The 26849-nt window shown below is 39.0% G+C and overlaps 1 protein-coding gene across 1 annotated transcript in view; it reads left to right on the top strand.

The window, feature by feature from the left end:
- Window positions 1-839: 839 nt before the first annotated feature.
- eml4 (EMAP like 4) overlaps window positions 840-26849 on the top strand; it is a 106892-nt gene continuing 80882 nt past the window's right edge. Inside the window, exon 1 of the mRNA XM_088609942.1 lies at window positions 840-1145. Coding sequence (XP_088466068.1) covers window positions 1121-1145 — 25 coding nt within the window. The 5' untranslated portion in view covers window positions 840-1120. The remainder of the gene's footprint in view (window positions 1146-26849) is intronic.

Raw genomic sequence — 26849 nt, 5'->3', positions numbered from 1 at the left:
TTTCACAACAAGCTCTCAGACTGCCAAACCTACGACATAATAACTATGCTCTCTGGAAGGTTTTGAGACGGATACAGGATTTTACGGCTCTTGAAGAGAATGTACAGTAAACAAGTTTTAGACATGTGTCCTGTTTGTTCAGCTAAACTAAAAACTAAATTTTTCAAACAGTAATTTATGTTGTAGACTTTGAGCAGCATTTTTATGTGTTATCTACAAAAATCAAATATTAGATTGAATCTGAGGGTATTGCTTGTCTTCGCTGTACTCATTGCAGTACAATGATGGTACAGTTGAACATCAGTAAGCTTGTATTAATAAGACCTAATCGACAAGTCATTTTCCTTATAGGTCTGGTGGTGAAAGACTTCACTTGAAGGTTTAGAGGAATGGCAGACACACAATACCAGAACAAAATACCGATATGAGGAGACAAGACAGCGACGATAACTATGTGAGCTTTAAAAAAAAAACACGCTGATAGAGAAGATCTTTTCTTACTCGATTTCCAGTTCACTGATCTATACGAACGCTACGGGTTTCAGTGCAAGACTGAGCAGCAGAGAAACAAACGTAGGCTAATCTCTTTGGCCACCAGCACATGTCTGATGGCTTCTATCGCTGGTCAATCCTTTGTGGTCAGTTCTCCTTAAAAAATCCAACCCTACCATGCACAAACCTGTTACCCAATCCAGGAAAGTGCATGCTGTATATAGAGATATGTCACGTTTTAATATATATACGATCTCAGCCACTCACAAACGAGAAACGGGGGAAGCTCCTTTTGCCAAAGCAGGCGGAGTCGGAAACGCGAAAGCTGGGAACTGCCTACCTACTCTCCTCCGGCAGAGGTGCGTGATTGTGGAAGCCCAGCGAGAGAGCTTGAGCGAGTACCCGCGAGTAGCGCAGCAGAGTTGGGGCTGAGAGTTACTGCGACCCGGCAGACGCCAGCATCATTTAGAGCAGCGGCCGACCGCGGCGAGTGGAAGCTTTGAGTTTGCCCGCTGGACGCTCATCCTTTTTCTTTCTCCTCGGCAACAATACATTAACACCACAAAGCAGCAGCGGCCAGTAAATACAGGAATAACTCCTCGTGGCTGCTTGGACATTTCTTGTAGAAATGGACGGTTTCGCCGGCAGTTTAGGTAAGTAACTCCCCAGCTTAAGCATGATGCACTATTAATAGAATATCAGTCCACGGTTGTTGAACTGGGGTGAAGGCAATTTAAAGATCATATCGCTCCACTCGTTGAGGGAGCACTGAATTAACAGATCATTGTAAGTATTGTTGCACATCGCCTCCTTTTTTTGTTCATTTTCTGAACCATTGTTTTGCTGGGTGCACGATTTGATTTTTTTAGGTTGATGCAGATAGTTGTGGCTTATATACTGCTGAGGGTTCTATACAATCGCTGGCATTTGGTTAATATTTTTGGTGCTTTGCTTTCATAAGCTTTTGATTGCCAAATTTGGTGTCAGTGCAATAATGTTCTGATAGAAATGAGTATACTTTACATCTGTGAAAGTCTTATAAACATTGTTTTGACTTTATTTGTAAGTTAAAATTGCAGACGAATTTAAACTACCGCAATGCATTTCTAAAGCAACCAGATCTCCACTTCATTGCTTGTGTGCATAAATCTTCAAAGGGAATACATGAAGCATCGCACTGTAGTTCTTGGGCATCCAGTGCTAAATTGCGTCGAGTTGAATGTGCAGTTTTTCTACAGACTGTATTGTCATACCCGTGATTTAGCCGATTTAAAGTTTAAGGTGAAGATGAATTTTTTAATGCGAAGAAAAAACAGGGGGACGTTTTTGGTGTATGACAGTTTAAGGCTCCACTGAAGTTTTAGATTTTAAGTAAGTATTTTTCAGATGTAATGTTCGAAACTGAAGGAAGGAAGGGAAAAAAAAACAAAGTTAGCTTTCCGTCAGAAAATGCAAACCTCGGTTTTGCTGCTCATCCTTTCTGTGATAACGTGAAGGCGCCGAGGAGCGAGGTTTGGTGCTGAGGAAGTTTTGTTTCAGATTGAAGATGAAGTGGAGGCAAGGACAAGATCTTCCAACGATAATAGTCCGGGCCCTTTAAAATCTGAAGTTTCCAGCGATAGTGCGAGTGATTTTGTTTTATTTTAGTAGTGCTTTGGTTACAAATATTGTATAAAGTAAACATCTGGCGCCGGTATCAGGATGTTTATTTAACATGGGTAACTCTCAATAGAAAACATTGCAATCTTTGACACAATTGGATCATGAAACGGAAACTTTCTCTATTGCAAGTCATTCTGCACATGTTTCATTGTAACACACTGCTCGACACTTCTCACATACATCTTTTTAAACATTAAACGCTAGTACGTAGAGGGTGTCAGTCATCAGACACCCAAATAAATTAGCGGTAAAGTAGAACACGTCAAGGAAAGATCGCCCCTGTTCTGTCTTGGGGATTATTAAAGCAAAGCCTTAGCAACTTTCCTCTGATATTCCCTGCTGTAGCTGAAGCCAAGTCCGAAGAAAAATATATCCACCCCTTACAACAAAAAATAAGTGTTGAAAAGCATGGTTTGGAAACGTTGTCTCCTTAGTTCTCCTTAGTGGCTTGAAGCAATCGTTTCGGGTCCACAGTGACACCCATTGTCAATATATTGCAATAAAAATACAGTACTACAGCAAAACGTCCCTTGCACTGTACTACAGATAGATTTATTTTAGGAACTAGTAAAGGTTTGTTCCGTGCTGAAAAGAAAAGAGACAAAACCTTTCGCCTGTGGAGCCTTCTTCAGGTGTCAAGATTTATTTTACGCACAGACTAAAACAGGCTGCTTGTAAACCAATGCGCTATACAAACGTATGACAAGATCACAGAAATGTAATCAGCTTCATGCCATTTCAGTTAACAGATTAGAAATTGGAAGTATATCTAATCAATTATGTGTTGTTGAAAATGGTTTAAAAAAGTCAAGTAATAAATAACGTGCTTCTGTTTGCACAGACCTGCAGCTGATTTTCCCACTTTAGTATTTTTTGCAGTCCCTCTGCACAGTATGCTGTGTTCACCTGAGATGTTGTATCCCAGAATGCTCTGCTGCTAGCCTCACAGGGCATGGAGGAAGACAGCTTCATGAACGGTAGTGCTTCCCAGTAACGGGTGTGCTGTATGCTGTGCCAGCTGGTACATACTGTAATAGACTCCACCATATGCATCATTTTCAGAATTCCCTATGCCTTTCCTAAAATACTATCTCTTAACCTTTTGTAAATTATTTACCTATTTTATAGTTTTGGGTTTCTCTGTGCTTCTGGCTAGCATGTGATAATGACCTATTCCCAAAATGCACGTGAAAAATATGATAATAATCTTCCTGCCATCCTGTGTATTGTTGTGTCAGTTTATCTGTTCACTTTGGACCTGTAACTGGTTTTCAGTCCTGGGTGTTGTCAGGGTTAGTGAGGGCAGAGGGATTAATGTCTGGCAGAGGACTGAGTCTAGATTAAACCAAATTCTAGATTGACCTGGATGAGTCTCATCCTTGTTTGTATTTTCCTGCAAACTCAGCCCTGTGTCACCAACTCATCTTCGTGGTGACACTTTGAATAACAGCTAAGAAAACAAAGCATGAAAGCTTAGCTGTGTATCCATACTCATACTGCAAGTACTGCACATTTGACAGCAATGGCCACTGTGTTGATTAAGGCAGAAGTGAAGTTACTGTTACTCCTTCTCTCTCTCATCCCTGGCTGCCACATTGTAAACCTTGTCAGAAAGCCTGGTGCAGTCAGTCAGCTTTTTAACTGTCCGGTAATGTCTTAAAATACATTCCTAGTAAATCAGGTGTGATTGTCATTAAGCAACCACTGAGCAGTGATTTCCATAAGGTGTAGTGAGCCCAATCTCCTAAACAGCAGAAAAGACAAGGAGAGGATTAGGTTACAAAATTCCTTCATCTTAAAAAAAACACAGAAAACATTAAAAAATCCTCTCCTGAACCCCAGGCTGCACGTGCTCTTGAATGTTTCCAGATGGAAGAATGCTGCCTTTTGACCTCATGCATTTTTCCCTTTTCTTTTCTCAACAATGTATTCAACTGCAGCTGATGTGAAAGTGATTGTATTTTATTTTAATCCTGAGGTCAGAAATTGGCTTATATTCATTTTGCTGAAATGAAATCTCAACATCTTCTGGAGAAGGGCGTTATAGACAAGTGTGAGAACCATAATATGTCTTGTACCACTTTAAAACATTTTACAATCTTACAAATAAAATAATGAGGTAATGACTCCTCTGTCACCAGAATTTACTTGTGCTGTTTATTTGCTTTCCATTAGCCACAGAGGTGCAGTTGGAGACTTCAGAACTGGCACCACCTGTATCTTAAAAACAGTGAAAACTAGAACCTTTGCGTTGCTGCTTTATTGGATGACTTTATGTTCAAATAATTTTAACAAGTAGCAGAAAAGTATTTGAAAATCTGGAATATGTCATGTTGGTTCTGGCCACCTTGGCACCCCTCCTAATGAGTGCCAAACCTACCTCAGCAAAGAACAGGTGACCTGCAACAGGGGTGTGAATGCTCTTGACAGGCATGGGATGTTGATCTTACTACAGCAGTCTCATTCGGCACTGTTCAACCTGTTAGGAGTATGTGTAGCTATACTTAGTATTCTAGATTTAGTAAAATGCCTTGGGGGCAGTTATTATTTAAAGGAGCTATAGCAATCTAGAGAGAATGCAATCGTATTTGCCTGCCTTTTGTCTGTCTCTGTTGTTGTCTGATGTGTATATTTTTGGTGATTTATTTGTGGCTTATGATGGGAGGGCCTGGCTGACAGTGAAATCTATAGTTTTGGGGGGCTAGCATGGAAACTGGCCACTCAGACTTGTCGAGTTAGATGAGGCTTCAGTTTCACGAATAAAAGTGAGCATCTAATAAACATTTCGACTACAATCTTCTCTCAATCTTAGAAATGTACAATCTTTAAAAGTATTAATGCGTGGGATTTAAAATATAATGGTCTTTCCAAATAGGATGGAGACAACACATATGACAGGGTTTTTTAAAACTAATTCGAGCTTCCTCATGTTTAATTTTGTGTCCTTTTCCCCACTGTAGGTTGCTACTGTACTTTCTGTTCCCAAATTGCCAAATACTTCCTTGAGCTCTCACTAGAGGGAAGCATGATGCACTTTGACTGGTTTTAGTCAGTCTGGTTTAGACACTCTAACTGAACTCAATGGGAGGTGGCCAAGCATTCAAACCCCATCATTTTTCAAGAAATAGACCAATAGTTCCACAATCCTTATTTAACAATGAAGTATGGAATTTTAAATGGTTCACAGTGGCTTAAGGTAGTGTGGGATCAAAGACATATTCTTCGCTTAAAATGCCTTATTAAAGATTTTTTTTTAATTAATGATTTCTCTGGATTCAGTAAAATTAGGAATATATTCACACTTCTCACTTCAAGCCTTAAACCATCTTCTGTTTTTTTTTTCCCAATTTTACCTTGAATCAAATTTGATAAATTCTCAAAATATTAAGTTCCTAAAATAGAAAAGAAAACACTACAGTTCAGCTGACAATTAAACAAGGGAAGCCAAGTTAGAAGCAGACGTTAGAAGAAGCATGTGTCTTTGGAGGAGCGGATTTCCCTCTGGAAGCAGAGAGAAGCACGAAGAAGGTGGATTCTGATAGTAAGTGAGCCACCACAGGTATGAAATAATCTCCTTGGCAGTACAGGGGTTAACCCACCCACGACAGAAAGAGACCACTGGGCTAGAGGCTATGCTGTTAAACTTCCTGCCTCCAAATATAGCCTGGCTTTACACAAACCAGATGGAAGGCTTAAACATTCCTTTTGAAGAACCTTCCTGCATGAGACTTTCTGTTAATTAGGTTTGCAGCCACAATCAGACAGTCAGGTGGTTATGTCATTAGAGTGCTTGGGTTTCAGCGTAGATCATGGCAGAACAGTATGTTAAATATCATTTCTTAAAGATGACGCCCCACCCCACCCCAAATAATTGTATTTATTGCTGTATTGATCTGGTAACAGGCTGCCTTTGTTTTATTAATCAGGTTGGGTTTTGCATAGGGCCTGCATGATACAGAGTTGAGACTGTTACACTGTATATAGTGAAATCTATGCCATGTACAGTATGATGCACAGAACCAGATTGTGGAGTGAAATATATGTAGAAAATATATTTAATATGATACATCAGCTTTTTTTCTGGTAGTTAATATTTCATTAAGTTTGAACTTTGACACTCACTGACACACTAAAGCTCTAAAACCACATTGTCCCAGCATGTGTGTTTAACAGAAAACCATATGGAAGTATTTGAACTCCCTAATGAGGCCTCCCACATTTAGCAGAGCGTGGTCTGGAGGCTTAGTGCACTGTATTACAGGTTTTGATGCATGATATCCCAGCTTCCTTTTAAATAAGGTTTGCTTTAGCTAATCATGCTCTCTGATAAGGTGTGTTAGAGGGATATAATCCCACCACCAGCCTGGAAGTAGGTTACTGTGAAAAAGGGTGAACTGTTATTTGTCTGTAAGAGGGCTGATTGACACAAGGATCGATTATAGTTAATATTTCCAAGACACTCTGCTTGTTCATTGTTATCCATGACATCAAGGGGGATACAAAATAACACAGTATTGTTTTTGCCTCAAATATCAATGCATTTTGAATTTCACGTAACATACAGTGTGTTTTTTGTACTGTAGTCTATCTTAGAAATCTAAATCCATCATCACAATTTATCTGTTCATCTAGCCATTTTCAGAAAGCTTTCTATTCCTGACAATGGTTGCTGCAACCACAAAGGTATCCTGCAACAGCTTCTACCTCCAGGCAATAAGACTGCTTGATAGCCAACCTGCAGCTCCTTCGGCAAATCACCCATAATGGCTCCATGGGCATACAGTTTTCATTGTATTCAGCATACCACACTCCTTGGACATAATATATTGCATACACCCTGGACCCATAGCAGCTCTGTTTATATTGAGTTTTGTTTGAGTTTGTTTCTATTCAATTTCTAACATCAATTTCTATTGCATTATTGTCTATTATTATATAACCTTCTTTTGTAACAGTAATTTTGTGATTTTTATCCCCCCCACCCCACCCCACCCCGGTGAGGTCGTAGAAAAGACATTTCATTGCCAGCAACTACTGCTGTATGCTATATTGTGCATTTGATAAATAAACTTTTGACTGATGGATTGATTGAAGCACAGGGCACAAGGCAGGAATACACCCTGAAGAAGACAGCAGCTCACTTGAGGGCATACAAACACCCAAGCCAGAAGGACGCATTAGAAAAAACAGTTAAATCTGCCAGCATGTCTTTGGGAAGGTGGGAGGGAACTCAAAATTCCTGGTGGACAGGGAGAGAATATACAGTATAAATTCTACACTTAAGAACAGCCCCAATCTGACTCAAACTCCCTGGACCAGTGAGCTGGGCTGCATCATTGTGCCAACTGCAGTCACATACATTGTTTTGAATTCTGCAAGTGCTTTTAGAAATAGTTTCCGGAAATACCTGTGTTGTAGCGCTCCAGTTGTGTCCCTGTTTCAAGTGGCTTGCAGGTCTGTGCATGGGCTGTGAATGCTTTTGAAAGACGTGCAGCTGTTGCAGTGTGTGGGTGGACCTGCATCTTATTGCACTGTGAAACCGTTCAGCTCTTCATCGTCCTCATAATGATCTCCCAGTGATGTCAGCAGCATTCATGAGCCTAGACGGATGGGGTATTTGAATGCTGCTTGGACATGAGCAGAGAAAGGAAGGGGTCGTGCTGTGCTGAATTTCCAGCGGTCATTTTAGGGAGAGGTTTGATGTTTGTGAAGCTGAGCTTTGTGATACTGCTTTTCTCCTATCACTTGTGCTTACAAATTATTTTTCTTGTCAGTGTAGTAGGCCAATTTCCTGTGCATTCACTTGTTTGTCATGACAGTTTTAACATGCCCCCAAACCTCTCTTCTCCCTCTCTCTCTTCCACTCCTCCTCTCTCCTCTTTGTGGAATGGGGCGTTTATTTCCTGCCTACCCCCAACCCTTTCTGATAGCTGGAGTATAGAGAAAAAAACAGTTGCATTTCCTATGTTTACACGTTACTTGTTTCCTGCCTCAGCTGATGCAGTCAGTTAAATGCTTTATTCTTCGATCTGTTCAAGATTTTCCTTTCTATAAAATATAAAACAAAACAAATACTACCCCCTCCACCCCTTTTTGCACCATGAGGCAGTACCACAGAAAGGAACATTGGTAAGAAAACTCCTCCATTGAATGCCTGAAATATAATAGGATCGCATACTGTACAGTATATAGCAGGCTTAGACTCTGCATCATCTCCTGTCTTGGATAATTCTATTTATTTTACTTTTGGATGGAGTGGAAGTTAGCTGTGAATTTCCTACCCCTCAACTCAATGACAGTATTGTGAGGCAACCCTTCAGCACCAGCAGGGTTTTTCGGAGCACAATGAAAAGGACTTTTGATAAAGACTGTGCTTCATGTTATAACACTCTGTCCCTCTCAGGGCTTTTAATTGTAAATGAGTTTTTTTGTAAATGACTTGACGGCTCCCCGTCCCCTATTATACAGACTCCTCAACCCTGGCTTCTGCCTTTTTTGGTGATATTTTTTTTTTGTTGCTTCCTTTTTTAAAAATATTTACCCCAAATAGTTTCCCTCTACTGACACCCTGCAGCACATTATGATTTTTAAAACTTGGTGTTTTCTCCTGTATTCAGCTTTCTAACATCAGTAATTGTTTCAGTTGCTTCTGACCCTTGAAGGTTAATGGAAGAACAGTCAAAACATTGGAGAGGACAAATGGGTTGTTAAGAACTGAAGAAAAGCAAGTAAATTTAACGAGCTGTGGCTGAAAGAGATGTCCCTTTGGGACGTGTGGATTGAACAAAAGAGTATGAATCAGAAGCTTCATATAGTATGTGAAAGCTCACTTCAATCGTGCTATTTTAAACATTTGATTGTTTAGGGTTTATTTATTTTGTGTAGTTTTAGGTTTAAAAAAGGCATAAGGAAAAAAGCTGCAGTACATTGTAGGCCATGCAGGACAGCACTGGAGTGGCAGACTGTCATTGCCAGAGAGGAGAGCCCAGCTGAACTGCAAGTTAGGCCAGCTGGACACATGCATCTCTTGGACTCCTAAGTGTGAGAGTGTTAATAGGCTGGAAGGTTCCATTCAGTTTTGTTTGCGGGTGTGGGGTTTAGAGTAGGGCATTAGCAGTTGATGTTTCTCAAGCTGTAATTCCACTGGCAGGGAGCTCGGATCCTCACGTGCTGCAGGGAGCTTTGGTTTTTGTTCCACGTGAACCCCCAGTGACCTAATCGTAACTGACTGAATTGAACAAATTGAGAGCATTGCCTCTGGTTTCCGAAGCAGTTAGTACTTAAAAGATGCTGTCAAACAGCCTGCAGAACTGCAGACTGGAGTTATCCCCCAGCTGTCTTAATCTGCCCCTGATGTGTTGCTGTGACGTAGCGCTGACCATGAGCTGCAAATCCTCAGACCCAGTTTACTGGTGATGTTTAGACAAACTGGATTTTGATGTGTACCTGAAAAAAAATCAGAGGAGACAGAATGGGGGTTTATTAACTTAATAAACTGCTTGTGAAAACCCAAGCTTAACAAAATGTATAATGGTACATATTTCCCTCTGTTCCCTGACTCTGCACAACATATGTAGCATACCGTTCCCGGCTGTAGCATGAGTTCTTAGTGTGTGGAGAATCAGATCAGCTGTGAATGCTAAAGCAGAGGCTTCACATAATTTGCTTTTTTCAGTTTTTCTTTTGTAATACTATATAGAGTCACATTGTTCTCTTTTTATCAGTTTCCTACTCCAAGGGAGGAATAGTCCGGGTACATACAGAAATAATACAAAGAGAACAGTAGTTCCTTGGTCGTGGTTAACCATTTTTTATCAGTAATTGGTTTTGTCTTTGAATGTCTTTTTCATATCCTTCTGTGATCATATGCTTCATTTTACTGACCTGCATTGTTGTCATAACCAGCCTGAACCTTTTTAAATCCTCATGCTTTTGTGAAGGGTGGTTGTGATGATGAATTCAGTTCTAGAAAGGCATCTGATAGTTTGTTTGGATCAGTGCAACATTTAGTGTGAAGAATAACCAGAGGGGACACAGATAAATAGAAACAGAGCCCAATTAGTGATACGCATGTGCATGTTTGATCAAGCCTAGTACTGAAACTTGTTCACTGGTTTTGTATAAAAGGACTTGGGTTTGGGGTGGCTTATGTATGGAGATTCTTTAGTAAAGCCACACGGTGTGTACATCTTCAAAAGCCTGCAATGCCTTTTTCCCCTCTGTAATGGGATTGTTGGAGCCCTGCTGTACCTCAGCAACGTCTGGTCATGTCTTGAGAAGCTGCCAGAGCTGGAGAGGCACCAGAGACTAAATAGCAAGATTAGAAGGACAAGAGAGGACTTTGTCTGTTTGCTGTGTAAAAACACTGAACCCTCCCCCTGTTTGAGAGGGGCCTTCCTTGACATCACAGCTCAGAGCTTTTCCTGTTCTCAAGGCTATTAAGTGAGGACAGTCATCCTGTTCTGACGAAGAACAGTGCAGATTTCTGCTTTGAAAATGCTTTGCATCCTGGTGAATGGATTCTAACCACTGACAAGAATATTCTGTCCTGGGTAGTCTTAGGGTCAGGCACAAGTGCTTTTGCTTTTAAAAACAACCAAATACCCAGGATAAAGTATCTTCATTTTGCACTTGAAATGAGCAAATTCTAAAAGAAGTATTTATGTTTGCATATTAAATTCATAAGTGTAATGTATGCATTGTCAACAACCATAATATTCAAGGAAGTCACCTATGAGGCGCCTGTTCATCAAGGTGAAACCTGCAAATCACACTGATGCAAATTGCCTCACAGTCAAAAACACCTGTTAATGATTATCACAACAAGAAGAGAGAGAATACAATTTTGTAAGAAAAGAAGGTCATTTTTATTATACAGTTGATATCAAAATAAATATAGAAAACTCTCAAAACAAGAAAAATACTGAACTGAGTAGGCCCTATTTTAATATGATTGTGATTGTGTAGCATTACTTATTAATGAGTGGTATCCATTTATTATATGTATTGTGTGTTTCTATCCTGCATTAAATTGTGATAATATGTTTGCAGTTGCACATTTGTTAATTAACAGTGCAGATTGGGAATGATAGATGTAAAAAAGTCTCAAACTTTTTTGAACCTAATTGTTAAACCTCAAATCAAGACATTGAGCTCGGTGACTCGAGGAACGAAAATCAATGAATCAGTCAACCAATACACACAAAATAATTAATACCCCAGAAAAGAGTAGGAGACCTAACCTAAAGAGATAAAATACACCTGAAAGTCTGTGGTGTGATGCATTCTATGACTGCTGAAAAATGCATTTCCACTTCAACTATACAAAGCTGCAGCACCATGGACTGTTCTGTGTGCCTTACCTCCCATTGGATCTAAACTCTCTGACAGGGAGAATTAGTGTCTTGAGCTTTTCCTTTTTTTTGTCTTCATTATGCATGAACATTTTTCACCATGATGAGGAATTCTATCATTAGATCAATTCTGAGGTATCAACATTTGATTGCAGGTTTTTATAGTCCATGTGAACAGTAATTGATAATAATTTCTTACACTTATACCGTATAGTGCTTTTCTGGATGCTGTGGGGGGAGAACTAAGTAATGAAGCCATTTAGTAGATTATTATTAGGGATTATTTGGAAGCAATGATTAATAAAAGCCAGGGGCAAATTTGTCTAGGACACTGGGGTTGATACCCCAATACTTGTTTGAGAAACATCCTCGGTTTAATAACCACCTCGGTTCTCCATCTCTTCTGAAGGACAGCACCTTTTTAACGTATAGTGTCCCTTTCGTTATACTGGGGGCATTAGAACCCAAACAGTCCACAGGAAGAGCTCTCCTTAATGGTCCCATTAACACCTCTTCCAACAGCAACCTTAGCTTTCCCAGGAGGTCTCCCATCCAGGTACTGGCCAGGCTCATACCTGGTGAGCTTCAGTGGGCTGCCAGCAGTTGTGAGTTGCAGGCTGATAAAGCTGTGACAGGTGGATTGATGGATTTATGAAATTGGCTTTTTTTTGTTCAGAAGTCACAGCAGTATCCCTTTTGCTAGGATGGATGAGAGTCAGCTGTTGTGATATAAGACCCACCAGCCTTTGAACCTAGTATAGAATGTGGTTAAAAAGGTACAACAGGATCTATGTTCTTTGTCCAAAGGAATGGTGGCATCCCAGTGTGTGACTGATTACATTTATTTCAGTGCCATTCAATCTACTGGTGCTAAGTCTTCCTCCGTGCTCATGAGTCTCAGTCAGGTCTTTCTCTTAATATCAATGTATCAATGCTGATGTAAGTGTGGTTCTACATCAGCCTTGCTTGTACTGAAAAATATTTATTTTATTCTGCTTTGGCCATCTGTTGTTGTAGTTAATACACCGAGCAGTTTGAGCACATAAAAGTGTTGTACTTCAACAGTCGAGTTTCATTTACCGTGAATATTAAAAATGTTCTTTAAATTAGAGCAATTCACTTCTCAGAATACTGACAGTACACAGTATTATATACCAGGACATGCAAAATCTTTTGAATTTTAAAAATATAATAAAAAAATATTAAATTATTTTTGCTTTTAAAGCCAGAAGCAGGAAAGTCTCTGATACAGTATGTGGTGTTGCATGTAACGCAAGATCCTTAATTAAGGATGACATTTTCATCACAACAAGATTAAAAATTCATATTCAAGATTAAAAATTCAACTTCAAGAAAGATGGAATTTCTGTAGCCCTGAAAGCACACTGAGAGCAGTCTGGAAATTAAAGTTATTGAAATACTAATAAAAAGATTTATAACTGTTATAAAGTTTATCTCAAAGCTTTTTCAAATGCGAGTTAAGAGCTGTAAGAAGTTCTTTTCAAAGTCAAGTTGATGAGTGATTGTTTTTTTACCTATTTTTTTCTGAGGCTGTGGTGCTACAGTTTAAGTGAAACAGTTTTTTAAGCTTTCATTTTCCCATCTCCCTGTTGATGTTTTTTTGTCTTAAATAAGTACGGTCAATTCTAACATTCAATTATATCCTTTTCCCCACTTCTGTAACAGATCTGAAGTCTAAGTTGTAAAATGCTCTGTTTCTTTTAAAATCGTGGTCTTACTTTAAAAACCCTTTTCCCTGTGCTGAGGTTGTATCAGTAAGGTGCCATCTCTTGTCAGATCTCCTGCAGTGTGTGTGTTCTGCGGAGTTGTGTGGGCTACCCCGCCCCTCGCTCACTGTCACAGAGGTCGACACTCTGCCTCAGTCAGCTTGCACTGCAACCTGCTTATTTTTAGCAGTTTGTCACCTACAAATCATGAATATGCTGTGTTGTACATTTGCTGGTGATCACGTTGTGTCCCAGCTTGCTGCAGGCAGCCTGTAGCCTTTGCTGGACCTCAGTGTCTGGCCCTTGCTGTTTCTTGTGCACTTCAATCATGCGGCAGCATCACTTGTTCACTGAACATCTTTTTCTATGATAACAATCTAAAATGCTTTCTTCAGAATATTACACTTTAAATGAGTGTTTCTGTTGTAACAATGCCTACACTTTAATAGAAACATTTGCACTACATTTGTAGTGTGACTATGCAGTGTATAAGTCTGCAAGTCTGCATTAGGGCTGCTGTATGTGTAATAAATAACTTGAACAGCAGGATAGCAGAATGAGGGAGCAAGCTTTTTCCCCACAAAGCCTTTTTTTTCAGATTAGCAATGTCTGCAAACTGCTTAATTTCTTGCTTTTATATTTAAGGGTGTGGTGGGTTTTCAAAAATCTATTTTAAGAGATTCAAAGTACATCATTACATATATTACATCACCTCTGTATGTCACTGTTTCTGAAATGTGATATGGAAATCCAAAGACCAGTACATCTATGAAGGCAATCAACCTGTCCTTAATATTTTAGTTGAATTACTGTTTTTTTAAATGGAAATCATATATTTTTCCAGTTGGAGAAAATGAAGCATAAAATGTAAAGCATGACCAAAACATGTAATGTATTATCCATTTATGGAGGTTCCATCTGTATCAGATGGAAAACCTGAATTTTTAGCAGATCGCTTGATTTGAAATATGCAGTCTGCTTCAGTAGTTTTCTGCTATGACTGCATGCATATTCTAACAGGATAGTGTGGTGCAGTAGCCCGTGGTTTTATTCACAGCCTCAGATGGAGTATGATCATTTCTGACGAAGTCCACATAGTGTGCAATTTGACTTTTGGGCTGCGTGTAGCTGCAATACCTTGTGTTCTTGGCAGGGGATGCTGTCTGTCTGGCTAATTATTCAGTGGTAATGAGGGATTTTATAAGTTTGTACAGTACAGAAGAAAACATTTGTCCTCATGTCACTGTGCAGGTGAGATGGCATTGTGTTATTTACAGTATATCCTGCCATGGGCAGACTTGTAGGCACACCTCATCTTGTGGAGGACTGAGTGGGCTGGAGACTATCCCGACAGACACAAGGGCCAGATGCCAGTCCATCCGTAAACCTTTACTTAAAATAATCGCGTCAGGAACTTGTTTTTACACCATGAATGCACCATGAAATACTAATAGAACTAATAATAAGAGTTAATAAAACTCCTTTGGTAGTCTTCGATCAGGAAATCGGGGTTTTCAGTTTAACATCGGGGCATACAGCACACAAGTAAAGCTCAAATGTTAAACAATGCATTTCGTTCACAGTACTGCTAATATTATGGTACTCTATACTATTTTCCAGTAGGGTAATTTTTATTTTTAATAGCCAGAAAATTGTGAATGTAAGGAAATATGGTCCTTCACCCTGTGAAAGAAAGGCATGTCTGATTTTCAAGCTACATTTTTGGTATTTCTCAGGAAATGTTGCAGTGAGCAGAAGGTTTCAAATTAAGAGATAAGAATTAAGGGGAGATAATGTGTTAGTAAATTCCTTACTAGCTGTGTCACAGTCTGTGTAGTAGTGAATGCTGCCTTCCTCTGTCTTTCACAATCAAACAGGCAGACTTCTGTTGGGATCTGCTTTACAGAAGGTGAAAAATGCTGGTCTGCAGAGCTAGGAAGGGCTACATCACTGTGCTTCTGTAGTGTGAGCCACTCTGTGTTAAAGAGGTGTACAATGCAGCTGATCTTCAGTGATCTACTGTATCAGTAATAAGCTGCAGTCTGTAACGGAGTCAGTATAATGTCGCTTCACTTTGCACTTAACTCCTTTAGCTTGTGAGCGGTGTGTTCAGTGAAATTATGGACTACAGTCCAGTTCCATTACAACACTTCACAAACCCCTTCCCCATTGGACAGAGACTGTAAGACCCTTTGGCCTTTGCAACCAAAAGTCTTGGTGGCTGTTTTTTTAAACGTGGAATTCCCTCTGCCCTGAGCAAAAGGAGCAGTCTTTTCTTTAGCCTTGTGTCATTGTTCAACATTCTTGGCTACAGCATTGGAAGGCTATGTTTTCGATAAGTCTGCCTCCCTGCTTTTGTCTCCAAATAGCATGTCAGAAGGGCAATTCTTCAGAGAATATTGTTTTGGGATGCCTATGTGTCGCATGCAGCACACAGCTAAAGTTCATCACAGGTGCTCCTCTCAACCTCACTGCACATACCAAAAAAACAGCAGTGTTTTTTCTGATATACGAGTTATACATTTCAGTGTTGTACTGTACCTTCTGAGGGCTGGTCTTTAACTGTAACCGCATACAGCATCATCAAAAACAGCACCACACCTGTAGCAGGTTTAAAGCTCACATGACTTAATTTTATTATAGTAATATTACCAACAGGAATTTCTTGAATTTTAATTACTAGTAGATGTGCTGATTGTATGCTTAAATATGTGCTGCCAAGAGGATATTCTTGAAAATGAGCTTAATCACAGTTACATTATGTGATTTAAATGAATGAAGCAGCACAGTGCCCAGTGCTGGGGTTTACTGTGTTGAGTTTATAGAAACTTCATTCTCCTGTGACTAAATACTAAACGTTTCTGAATGCAGTGGTTCAAATCATTTTCCTAGCTTAGGAAAAACAAAGTTATTGTGTTATTGTAGTCTTGTATACAGTATATGCATGTAAATATCTATAATATTTTATAGTTATATTGCATCTCACAACTGTTATTGTATTTGTGTTCAGACTTTATACATTTTAATCCCTCAAAGGTGGCATAGTTGTGGTTAAAAAAAATATTTACTTAATAATTTGACATGCCATTTGTTTATTCATAATACGGTACTGCTTGGTTTTTTTTTGGTTTATTGAACATTGACAGCGTACAGCTCTTAGGCTGCACCAGAGTTTGGTAAAAAGCTAATTTATATCTGCAGGACAAAACCAACCAAGATAAGATATATGCAGACATATAACATATCAAGACACACTGTATTATATGACAAATCGAAAATATTACAAATGGTGACATGCACAAAATAATGGCATGTTAAATTAATAAAATATCAGAGTACCATATGGTACCATTCCAAATGCGAAGACAGCAGTTTAGTTATGTACTGTAAACAACCATTTGCAAATTCCTGTTTGCAAGCAGAGACTTGATCTAAAAAAGCATTACGATGAGGATTATAGCAAAACACAGCACTGTTTTGTGATAATTAGTGATTTGCATTCCTGATAGGAGAAACCTAAGGAAATTTACCCTGAACAGGCCTTTAAGGTATTTGGCTGGGTTTCCTTCACAGTTGTGTTTGTCTCTTTGTTAATGGTGTGACTCATGCAGCATGCAGTAAATGTTTTCCTACTGCAGCTCTGTTGGTCTGTTTGCAGGTCAGCTGTTCTCTCTCCCAGGGCTTCCAATCCTGTTTATGACCTCTGAGCAACAGATGTGATTTTTTCCTTATCTCTGTAGGAGTACTTTGTGTGGATTTGAGGGTGTGTGTGTGTGTTGTGTGTATGGAGAAGTGTTTTTTTTCCCGCCTCTTCCCATTCTGACCTTGATGAGTTTTACTTTGTGTTACAGCTGACAGCATACTGCCCTGTCCTGTAGCTTAGGTCTTACTGCATTACAGTATGTCTTTATTGATCATTCTTGATAAATAGATCTTATCCTCTGCAAACTGAGAATAATGAAGAATTTTCCTTGGTATTTTAAGCACATGTGAAAAACATCTTGTTGCTTTTATGAACATGGGATATAAATAATTAATATTATTCTGAGGCAATTAGAAACCAATAACCACTCTTGTCTTTCTGAAGCAAGTGCATAAGTTAATACAATCCCTGAAACGCATTAGGCAATGAGCGTCGTTAATGGAATGTAATTTTAAACCTTTACCTCTTTACTAAATGGCCATTTTAAAAATAAATTTAGAATTTCCATCCATCTATGCATTTTTTAACTGCTTCATCCGATTCAGGGTGACAGGGGAGCCAGAGCTTATCTTGGCAAGCGACTGGTGCAAGGCAGGATGGGACGCCAGTCCATCGCAGGGCAGACACAGAAACAAACACTAAACTACAAGTACAGTCTGTGGACTGTGTAGTAACCAGAGCACCCAGAGGAAACCCAAGTGAATATGAAGAGAACATCACACAGATATCACCCCAGGTCCAGAATTTAACCCAGGGCCCCAGCACTGCGAGGCAGCAATGCTAAGCACAGAGCCACCATGTTGCCCTTAGCATTACCAATTAAGTCATTATACAGTATACCTACCCAATTTAGAATCTTACCTCATGACTGTGACTCCTTAACCATTGTATAGGGAGAATGAGGAAGTGCAGACCTGCCTGCACATTGTGTCTTTAAAACATTCTGCATACTCTGCCATGACTTACTGGAGACTGGACTGGAAGAGAGGCACATCCCTAACCGTGACATCACTGCATGCCTTCAGGGCATGTATTCCTCTGGATACTGAGTGTCCTGGCTAAGAACCCTGGTAGCACCTGAGCCAGTTATGTGCTGTTGCTGGAGGACTCAATTGCTCATTGTGACCCAGGCTAGAACCTTCAACACCTTTGATCATACAGTCCAACTTGCAATCCCAGAGTTAGCACCTTTACTATTTAAACTACTCCAGATTCCTGAATCAGACAGTTTACTGCATGTGAAATGACTTCTTTTTCCAGCTGTACAAAGAGGAGAAACTAAAAATTAGTCTGTTTTAACAGTTTTATACTGTATATGAGTTTTCTGTTTTTGTCAATGTTGGCACATTTTGTGACTCACTGATTTTTTTCCTAGGTAAAAACTGGGATCCACCTCATTTATTCTGTTTAAACAAACAACGAAATGACTCCCAGTCACAACAGTACAATACTCGGGAAGATTACAATCAGCGTTTTTTTTTTTCAGCTCTTGAAGGTTGTAAACAAGATTGCAAAGTTAGTTCTGGAAAATTTGGTGAAAACTTGTGAAATGCGAATTGGATCGATTGGAATCAGAGTGTCACCCCTTGAGTAAAGTCAGGGGAATACATTTGTTGCTGTGTGAGTTTATGCCCAGAATCCTGTACTCTGTTCAGGGCAGCTGGGAGCCTATAGCTATGCTGTGACTTGTTGTATCACCTTTGGAAACTTTGAACTGGTCTTGTTTTGCATTTATTCTGAGCCGACCCAGCTACCAGGAGAGACTGTATACACCGGCTTGTAGTCATACGGGTCTTAAATGCACACTCAAGGTACCACAACACTAAAACCGATTGCACACTGCTTCGATTTTGTTTGTTTCTGTTGCTGTACATTATGTACAACACCTCTTCCCCCTTTCTCTATGGGTTCTAGACAGGTGGAGGAAGATTTCTGGCTGATGGGTTTTTTGAATTTGGATACTGGAGCTAAAGTTAAAGTTGAACATATCTCCGATACAGTGGTGTCACATCTGTATAACCTTGTTGATCTATTTATCCATTATCAGAAAGTCATTTATTACTAGTGAAGGTTGTTTCAAGTCTATACAGCTGATAAGATTGGATATTGACTTAGCTGTCATGTAAAACAAACTTTTTATTGTCTTGCAGGAAGATGTCTAAGTCATTTGCTTAATTTATGTAAAGTCCAGGCAGTTTGTACTGATCCTCATCCTCTGTCCTGTGCTCTTGTGAACTTATTTTCCAAGAATCTGAAGTCTGAAGCTCACAGTAGCGTAGAACATCCATTTATTTTTCTTTCCTTCTCCATCAGCTATTCAATACGATGAAATATTGTGTGCATAGTATTACATATAAAGGAGAAAATAAATAAGAAACTAGCTTCCAAAATTAAAATTGTGTAGAATAACACATTTTAAATTGTACTCTTCCCAAAAAGACAGTAACTTGTTCTTCTTTGTTTAGCATAGCAAGGTACACGGGTGACACTTTCTCCCAAAAGGGGGGAAGAATAATATTAATACAAGTCTGAACTGGTCAAAATGTATTTTTGTGTTCAAAACCTGTTATTTCTCTAAAGCATAGATCTTGCTGAATTTTAGTCATTTACCTTAAGCTAGTGATCCAGGAAAAAAATAATTTGATTATCCCTTGACAGTTTGGCTATATTACATGTTTCCTTTTGAGAAATGTAGCAGAACTAATCGTTCAAGAAAGGTTTAGCAGCATGAGACCAAGAATAGTGCATTAGATGGAGCTTTGAGAGCATTCAACATTGAATGTAAAGGCACGTGTTTTGGGCAGATAAAAAACAGTAAAATAATAGCTGAGTTTGTTTTAAATTTTTGCTTAGTTGTTTAGTAGCACAAAAACAAATGAAAAAGAAAAATGTATAAAAATAGAAATTGCACTCCTGATTAATATACTTTTTCTTTAAACATAATTTGAACCTCAGCAGAATCATTACAAAATGAGAAGAAAGAAATGCCTGCTCTCTACTAACACTTACATGGAGAAAATATTAACCCCAGGACAAAAGACTCTAATATCTGTAGAAGATGTGAATCAATAGGTATATTGCATTTTAATTTCTATTAAATTAAAAACTGTGGACACTTTCAAGTTTTTTTTTCTCTCCTTTAATGAAGTGTGGACACTTCTGCTATGGTTTAAATTTAATTATATAATTTTTTTTTTGTAATTTGTGAGTTGTGTTCTTTACAGTTTATGTTCCAAAAAAGGCCATAACCAAAACAAGAAATAATTCTGCAGAACATTTAATCTACACTCTTCGGAAATCCTGTAAAAAAAGAATGTCAATTTATGTAAAAAGCTTCTCATAAAAAACATGAAACATATTGTAGTGTACATATTTACCATTTGCTGCTCTGTCTGTCACAAACCATAAGCTTTTATGAAATCATTGACACCTCAAACGTCTACACTTTAACAATACAACTTTATATTTTCTTTATAACTATAAATGGAAATTAATTTTAGTCTATTCTTGTGTTAAAATTAGTCTGCACCTTAATTATGTGGGGACTGACTGAAGAAGAAATGTAAATGTAAAATCGCATGAGGTCATCCATACCTACGTGAATCTGTCTATAGTTATATTTTGTGAATTGTCACTGTTTTAGGGTTGGCGTAGTTCACACTTATGCTAGTTGTGACAAAGTTCAATATTTCCGTGTTTTGCATAATTTATTGAATTTGGCGGATGTTCTGCAGGGCCAAGTGAATTCTGAGCATTTGCAGCAGAAATCTGCACTCATGTGTTCTGTTTGGCTCTGGATATGACTCATTTGCACAGTAACTGTTGATGACCAAAGTAACGAAACAGTTTTGCTGAGAGAGCTCCTTCATGAAGAGCGTACATCTGTCTCTTTTGAAAACTGATTACCTTACAGCCATTAAACATATTATTACAACTATTATCTGCATGGTTGTTCATGTATTTACGGTATAGAAAGTAACATGCACATTTCTTGTGCTATAATGAAGGACTTTGCATATTGCACCTTTTATCACCTTTTCTCAATTCTTTTTAGTTCCCAAGGGGTTTTACCATCAAAGATTTAAAGAGAATTGCTCATTTCCCTGAGCATCGTAAAATGAGCTCATCAGAGTGAATAAAGGAGAAAATACTCATACTTTGCTACAAGCACATAGATTGCTTTGCCATCTTTTAAAAGGATTCTTTAATGAGTACTGAGAGTTATGTTGAAATGTTCTTCACCAAAACTCAGATGTCACTGAAACTGTTGAGTTTAAAATGTTGGAAAAGCCATTGCCTGGTGATCTGAGGGTTATTTTAATGACTTTGATGAATCAGACACCCAGTGTTTGGTAGTATGCAGATTAAATCAGTGATTTACAAGAAAAAATTAAGTACTCCTTTGCCTTTCTAAAGTCCTTCTGTATCAGTTTGTACAAGAAGTAAAAAGAAAGGCCAAAGCATGTTTTCTTGCATTGAGGGCAGTGTATAGATGAAATTCTAAGGAGTACAGTATAGTGCTTTCTCAGGTGTTAGAAACAATGTAAAATAGCTCAAATGTTCCATTAGAAATGTTTTTATGTGTAATTTGTAATCTGTTTTCGATTAATTTATTTTATGTTCAAATGCTTCCCGCACTATACAGTGAAGTCATGTTTCTTTAATTTGAATCATTTTTAGCAATTCAGGCTAACACCTTTCTCCAAGCCCAGAGCTCTTTCAAGGTTTGGATTGTTTTAAGTCAGATAGGAAAATGTACTTTTTTTCTTAGTTTGTAGTTGTGTCTCTGTTTGTGTGCTTTTAAAACAACGTCTTAGATTAGATTGTCTTAGTTTCTATTAACAGTGGGCTTTAAAGGGATTTGTTCCACTTCCAGTTAAAATGCCACAAGCTCACAGCTTCACCCCCTTTTTTCCTTAGTGCTCTCCATGGCTAATCAGAAACGGGGCTAGCAGGAATGCAGGTCGGGCTCAAGGTTAAGCAGTGAAGAAGGCTGAGGGGGCTCTCGCAGGCGATACCCCTGTTCGTACCCAAAAGACCAAAAGCATGGCCTCCTCTGAGGCCTGACTGGACTGCTAAACCTGTACTGAAGAACACGAGGAGAGGAAGCACTCTATTTGCTGTGGCTCAAATCTTAAATCAGATTAGTTTTTTCCAAATTTCGTTCAGGTAGAGACGTGCAAAATTGCTTTGCCAATTCAATGAATGGGGAGCTTTGGCTAGGCCAGAGTGGGCATGCGTATAATCGGATTTAGTCAGGACACTGGAGTTAACGTGCCTACTGATATAATGTTTCTTCCAAAGGATGGTACCTCCTACTGCCCAGTGTCCCCCGTCAGGATTTTCGAAATTCTGGTCCAAAAGGAAGAGTGGCACCAGCTGGTCATCAACACCACGTCACTACTTACTGAAGTAAACAGCTTTTTCTTAGTTTAGCTCTTTCTTACTGTTAATGGAAATGGGGACAATTGTTCTTCTTATTTAGTCATTGCTACAAGTGAAAAATTAAAATGAAGGCTTTGTAGTTTTTTTTGATGAATGACTTTATGCGGTATGTATTTTTACAGAGAAACCTTTTTTGGTTTTGTCAGGAGTCTTGACATTTGTCTTGACATCGGGCTGCTTAAAGTCTTAAAAACCCCTCGGAGCATCTGCTTGTAAATCTGTGACATGCGTGTCATCTTGACAAGGCTTCCTGTGGAGAACAGGGGTTTGATGCTGGAGTGCTCATCACTTTCTCTGTTCCCTTGTTATCTCTGACACATGCACAGGTGAGGAGAGAAAGAATGCTTTGTGAGCCCATTAACTGTTGGCAGGTCACACACCTGTGCATATATGCTGATTTCCAGAAGATTAAAAACTGAACTGGAAGATTTCTCTCCCTTGAATGTGTCCCGTGAAGTGGAATTAAGAAAATAAATATGAATAAGATAAATATCACTTATAAGATAAGAACCAGGTTGGGTCCTGATAGCAGCTTGCAAGGCAAGCAAATTTTACATATTAATTCACCCCTATTAGTCGGGGAATACTGAACATATCAAAGTGTATGTTTTCTTCATTCTCCATCAAGCTTAAAAAGACAAATACTCAATAAAACACAACCACATAACACAGAACGTTTCCCAACTTTTTATTTTAGATATTTCCCAACCCTGACCTCTACATAATTCAATAAAACATTTAATTCTCCTTCAAACACCTTTAAACACCTTAAAATGGCAAAAAAAAGGAACCTGTGTCCTGTTAAAAAATGATTTTTCCCAGTACTACATGGACCTGGAAAACCTATTTCTCTGTTCCAGACAATGGCTGGTTAAGCAAGTACAGATTTCTTTAGCCTGTAATTCCACAGATAGGAAATCAGTATTTACACAAATGTATAAGACAACATACCTTTACTTAAGAGCACAGTACTCGCCCCATGCGAAAATCACCTGGACAGATCCTGGACCCTTATTCAATATGGAGGAAATCTCATTACACCGGTCAGTGATGGTCACTGTTAAATATTGATGCTCTAAGTAGACTAGGCTGACAATTACTACCACTATTTGGCGATGGTTGCTGCCGGGTTCCTTGAACAGCTGTGTAAACATGTTCAGAGAATGCCCATTGGATCTTCCTTTTAGAGTGGGGTACATTTCTTGGAAACTCCAAACATGTGGCTACATCCCAAATTGTAGCAATATGTTAGAAGTCCGGCCAACAACAATCAGACTCATCCTGGGATTTAGAGAATGACTTCAGAGGACGGATTGATGGAACTGAATCTTCTCTGTACTGCTGGGTAGAACAATTTAAAGGAAATGAATTAAGCTATCAGTGTTATGTAAACATGTTTGAGACTGGAGTGTGAAGATTTTATTGGCAATGAAAATGGAAACTTGTTGGGGAAAAAAAGTTCTTAAAAGTATGGCTTCCTCTTCAGTTTCATATAGGAACAAAAGGAGTTACACTTGAAAAGTGTAGGGCTGTTATCCCAGTGTCCTGGCCAAATTCCCCGTTGGCCTTTACCTGTCCCGACCTCCCAGTAATTGCCATCTATGAACTGGCTTCATCACTCTGTTCCTCTCCCTACTGATAGCTGGTGTGTGATGAGCGTATTGGCACACTTTGGCTGCAGTCACATCATCCAGGTGGGGCTGCACATTGGCGGTAGTGGAGGGGAGCCCCCATTGCCTGTGAAGTGCTTTGAGAGGAGTATCCAGAAAAGTAACTGGTAACTAGTTTATTCCATGCTGAAAAGAAAAGAAAGGAAAATGTTACGCCGGGCATAACAAAAACATGACACAACACACCTGAAGAAGGCTCCATAGCCGAAACGTGTTCCCTTTCTTCTCTTTTCAGCATGGAATAAACTCGTTACCTGTTCCTTTACAGCCTACGCATGCTGACGCAGCTACCTACTTGAACTAATCCAGAAAAGTGTTGTCTAAGTCTAAGGATAATTATTATGCTTAGAGACAAGGGATCAAACTGCTGTTTTAGCAGCATTGCTCCAGACCTGTGCCATTTCTGGGATTGCACTATTGTTTTTTTCTGGGGTGGTTATGGGGCTTACTGTGTGCAGGCAGACTTGTGTTTGAATGCCAGTGCTGACAGAAACATAACCAAAACAAAGTCTAGCGAGGCCAGAACCAGCACAAGAATTCCAAGCACGCTGTGCTGTGCAAGGACCTGCTGTTTACGGTCACGGCAGGAACTCCTGCTAAAACTGAAGTGTGTGCTTGCTGTTCATACACTGACCACTCTGGCTTAACATAAGGGTGGCCCTGAAGGTCTATTTGTGGTCTTTTTGGCACACATGCCATGCAGCACACAAGCTACGTGATGTAATCTGTAAGCCAAATGAATACCCTGTTCCCTACAATAAACTTAATGGGATCTTCAATAATCAGCCAAACGAAGTCGGACCTGACTCCTTTGGTGTGGTTTTGAATGAAACGTTTTGCACTCATTATGATATTCTGTTTTGTTGTAGTTCCTGAACCTTAACCACTGCACTAAGGGAAAGTTAAAAGACGTTTAAGGTTTATTTGTTATACTTTATTAGAATCACTGCGGACACTGCAAAATGGAAAGTAAAGGGCTTTGCCAAACGTTTGGCTTGAAGCATTCTTTTACGTTAAGCAATCTCTAACATTGAGTACAATCTGAAATCCTAAAAAATAAAAACTTGAATATAAAAATCTTTATTGTATCAGTGCAGATCCATAATGAGTAAAATTATTTAAAAATGAAATAAAGACAGTTTTTTTAAAACAGTTCTTCACATTTTTTGCAAACAAGGTCGGAATTTTTGGGGGAATGAAATTGGAACTGAATTTCTTTTTAAGTTTCTTGTATTTTCAGTTTTTTTGAATGCCAGAGCATTAATTGTTCCTCCAGGAGCTGGAATGCAGAAACTTCAAAGGTGTTGGTGGTTTGTCAGTTCTATTTCTTGATGGCCTGGTTTAGAAAACAACAATTTTTGTTCTTCTCTGTATGGCTGTGACAAAAGTTCACACCCTAAAAAGTATTTGTTTTGTCTACAACTTTTCATTGGTACTTGTATTATAGTTTCACAAATACATACACTATATCTAATTATTATTTAGGCCTTTCTGTGATAGGGATGATATGGCAAATTATTTGCTACTAGTAGTAATTCTTTTTTTGTACTTTCCATGCAGAAAGATTGCCTAGAAGCTTTATTGCTGAAGGGGTTCATTTAACCACCTCTGAATTACAGCGACTGAACTGTTGCACATGCAATGTCATTCTATGCCAAAAGGCACAGTCAACAGTATTGGTTCAGAATTTCTAGCTCAGCCAGAAGTGTGGCACCTACTGGTTCACAGATGCACAGTTCATTTCCAGATGCTATGTCCTATTCACGGTACCTGCGCACTTGTCCCACAGTAGAGACACCATGTCAACAAAAATATACGGCCAGCTAGAAGTCTCCAAAAATCTATTCTTCTGATACCTACTGATATTTAACTGCTTGTCCCTTTGTTTAAAAGTATTGCTAAAAAAAAACAGCTTCTCCATTCACCTCAGAACCGGTAGGATTTCAAGAAGGGCCAGTACACTGTATGTTACACCTCCATTGTGTGGTGCTTATCTGCCCTGCGGGTTTATTAATGAAATCCCATGACTTTACCTCAGCTGTGCACATGCAGTGAGCCTCTTGGAACAGGTTTTATTCTGCGAAACGATCTTCATGTGGTTTGTAGGTCTTGTAGGTGTTTGTGCCCTCTGCCTTGCAGCAGTCTGAAACCAAAGACAGGGCGTATAGCTCTGGTTTTCAGCTAATACAGGAAGAACTTGGCCACCCTTTGTACAGGAGAAGCTCACCCATCAGGAAATGAGCACAACATTCCTATTTTTAGATGTTTTAGGGTGACAATAAACTCTTTGAAGGAAATGCCTGTCAATGCCATATGCAAAGCTAATTTGTCATATCTGTCAAGAGTTATGGATTTAATGCCAATTAATATATGTTGTGTCTCTTATTTCCAGTGCACCGCATTGGAGTATACTAACAAATGTGCTGTGCTTCAACATGAGCTGGCAGCGGAAGGCTAGACAACTTATTGTGCTGGCAGTGAAAGCGATGTGCTCTTTAATAACACACTCAATTTATCAGATCACGTTCCATTTCTGGGACAGGCTCTTGCATGTCAAAGCTTGAAAACCATTAGGCATAATAAGACATGGCTAACACTGCGAAACAAGGACAGAGAGTGTGTACATGTATTTAAATAGTAAACTGGCCTGATTTTCATTTGTTTATGTTCCTGTGGGTACACTCTGATATGTATATGAAATCTGCCTGTATTAGTGCCCTAATAAAAGTAATTGGCCAAAGTGCACAGCTTTCCTGGAAATCTCTGGCAGAAGGGAGAAATGAAAGGATTGGATATA

Source organism: Lepisosteus platostomus, chromosome 17 (assembly GCF_059453375.1).
Source record: "Lepisosteus platostomus isolate fLepPlt1 chromosome 17, fLepPlt1.hap1, whole genome shotgun sequence".
Lineage (NCBI taxonomy): Eukaryota > Metazoa > Chordata > Actinopteri > Semionotiformes > Lepisosteidae > Lepisosteus > Lepisosteus platostomus.
This window is presented reverse-complemented; position numbering and strand designations above follow the sequence as displayed.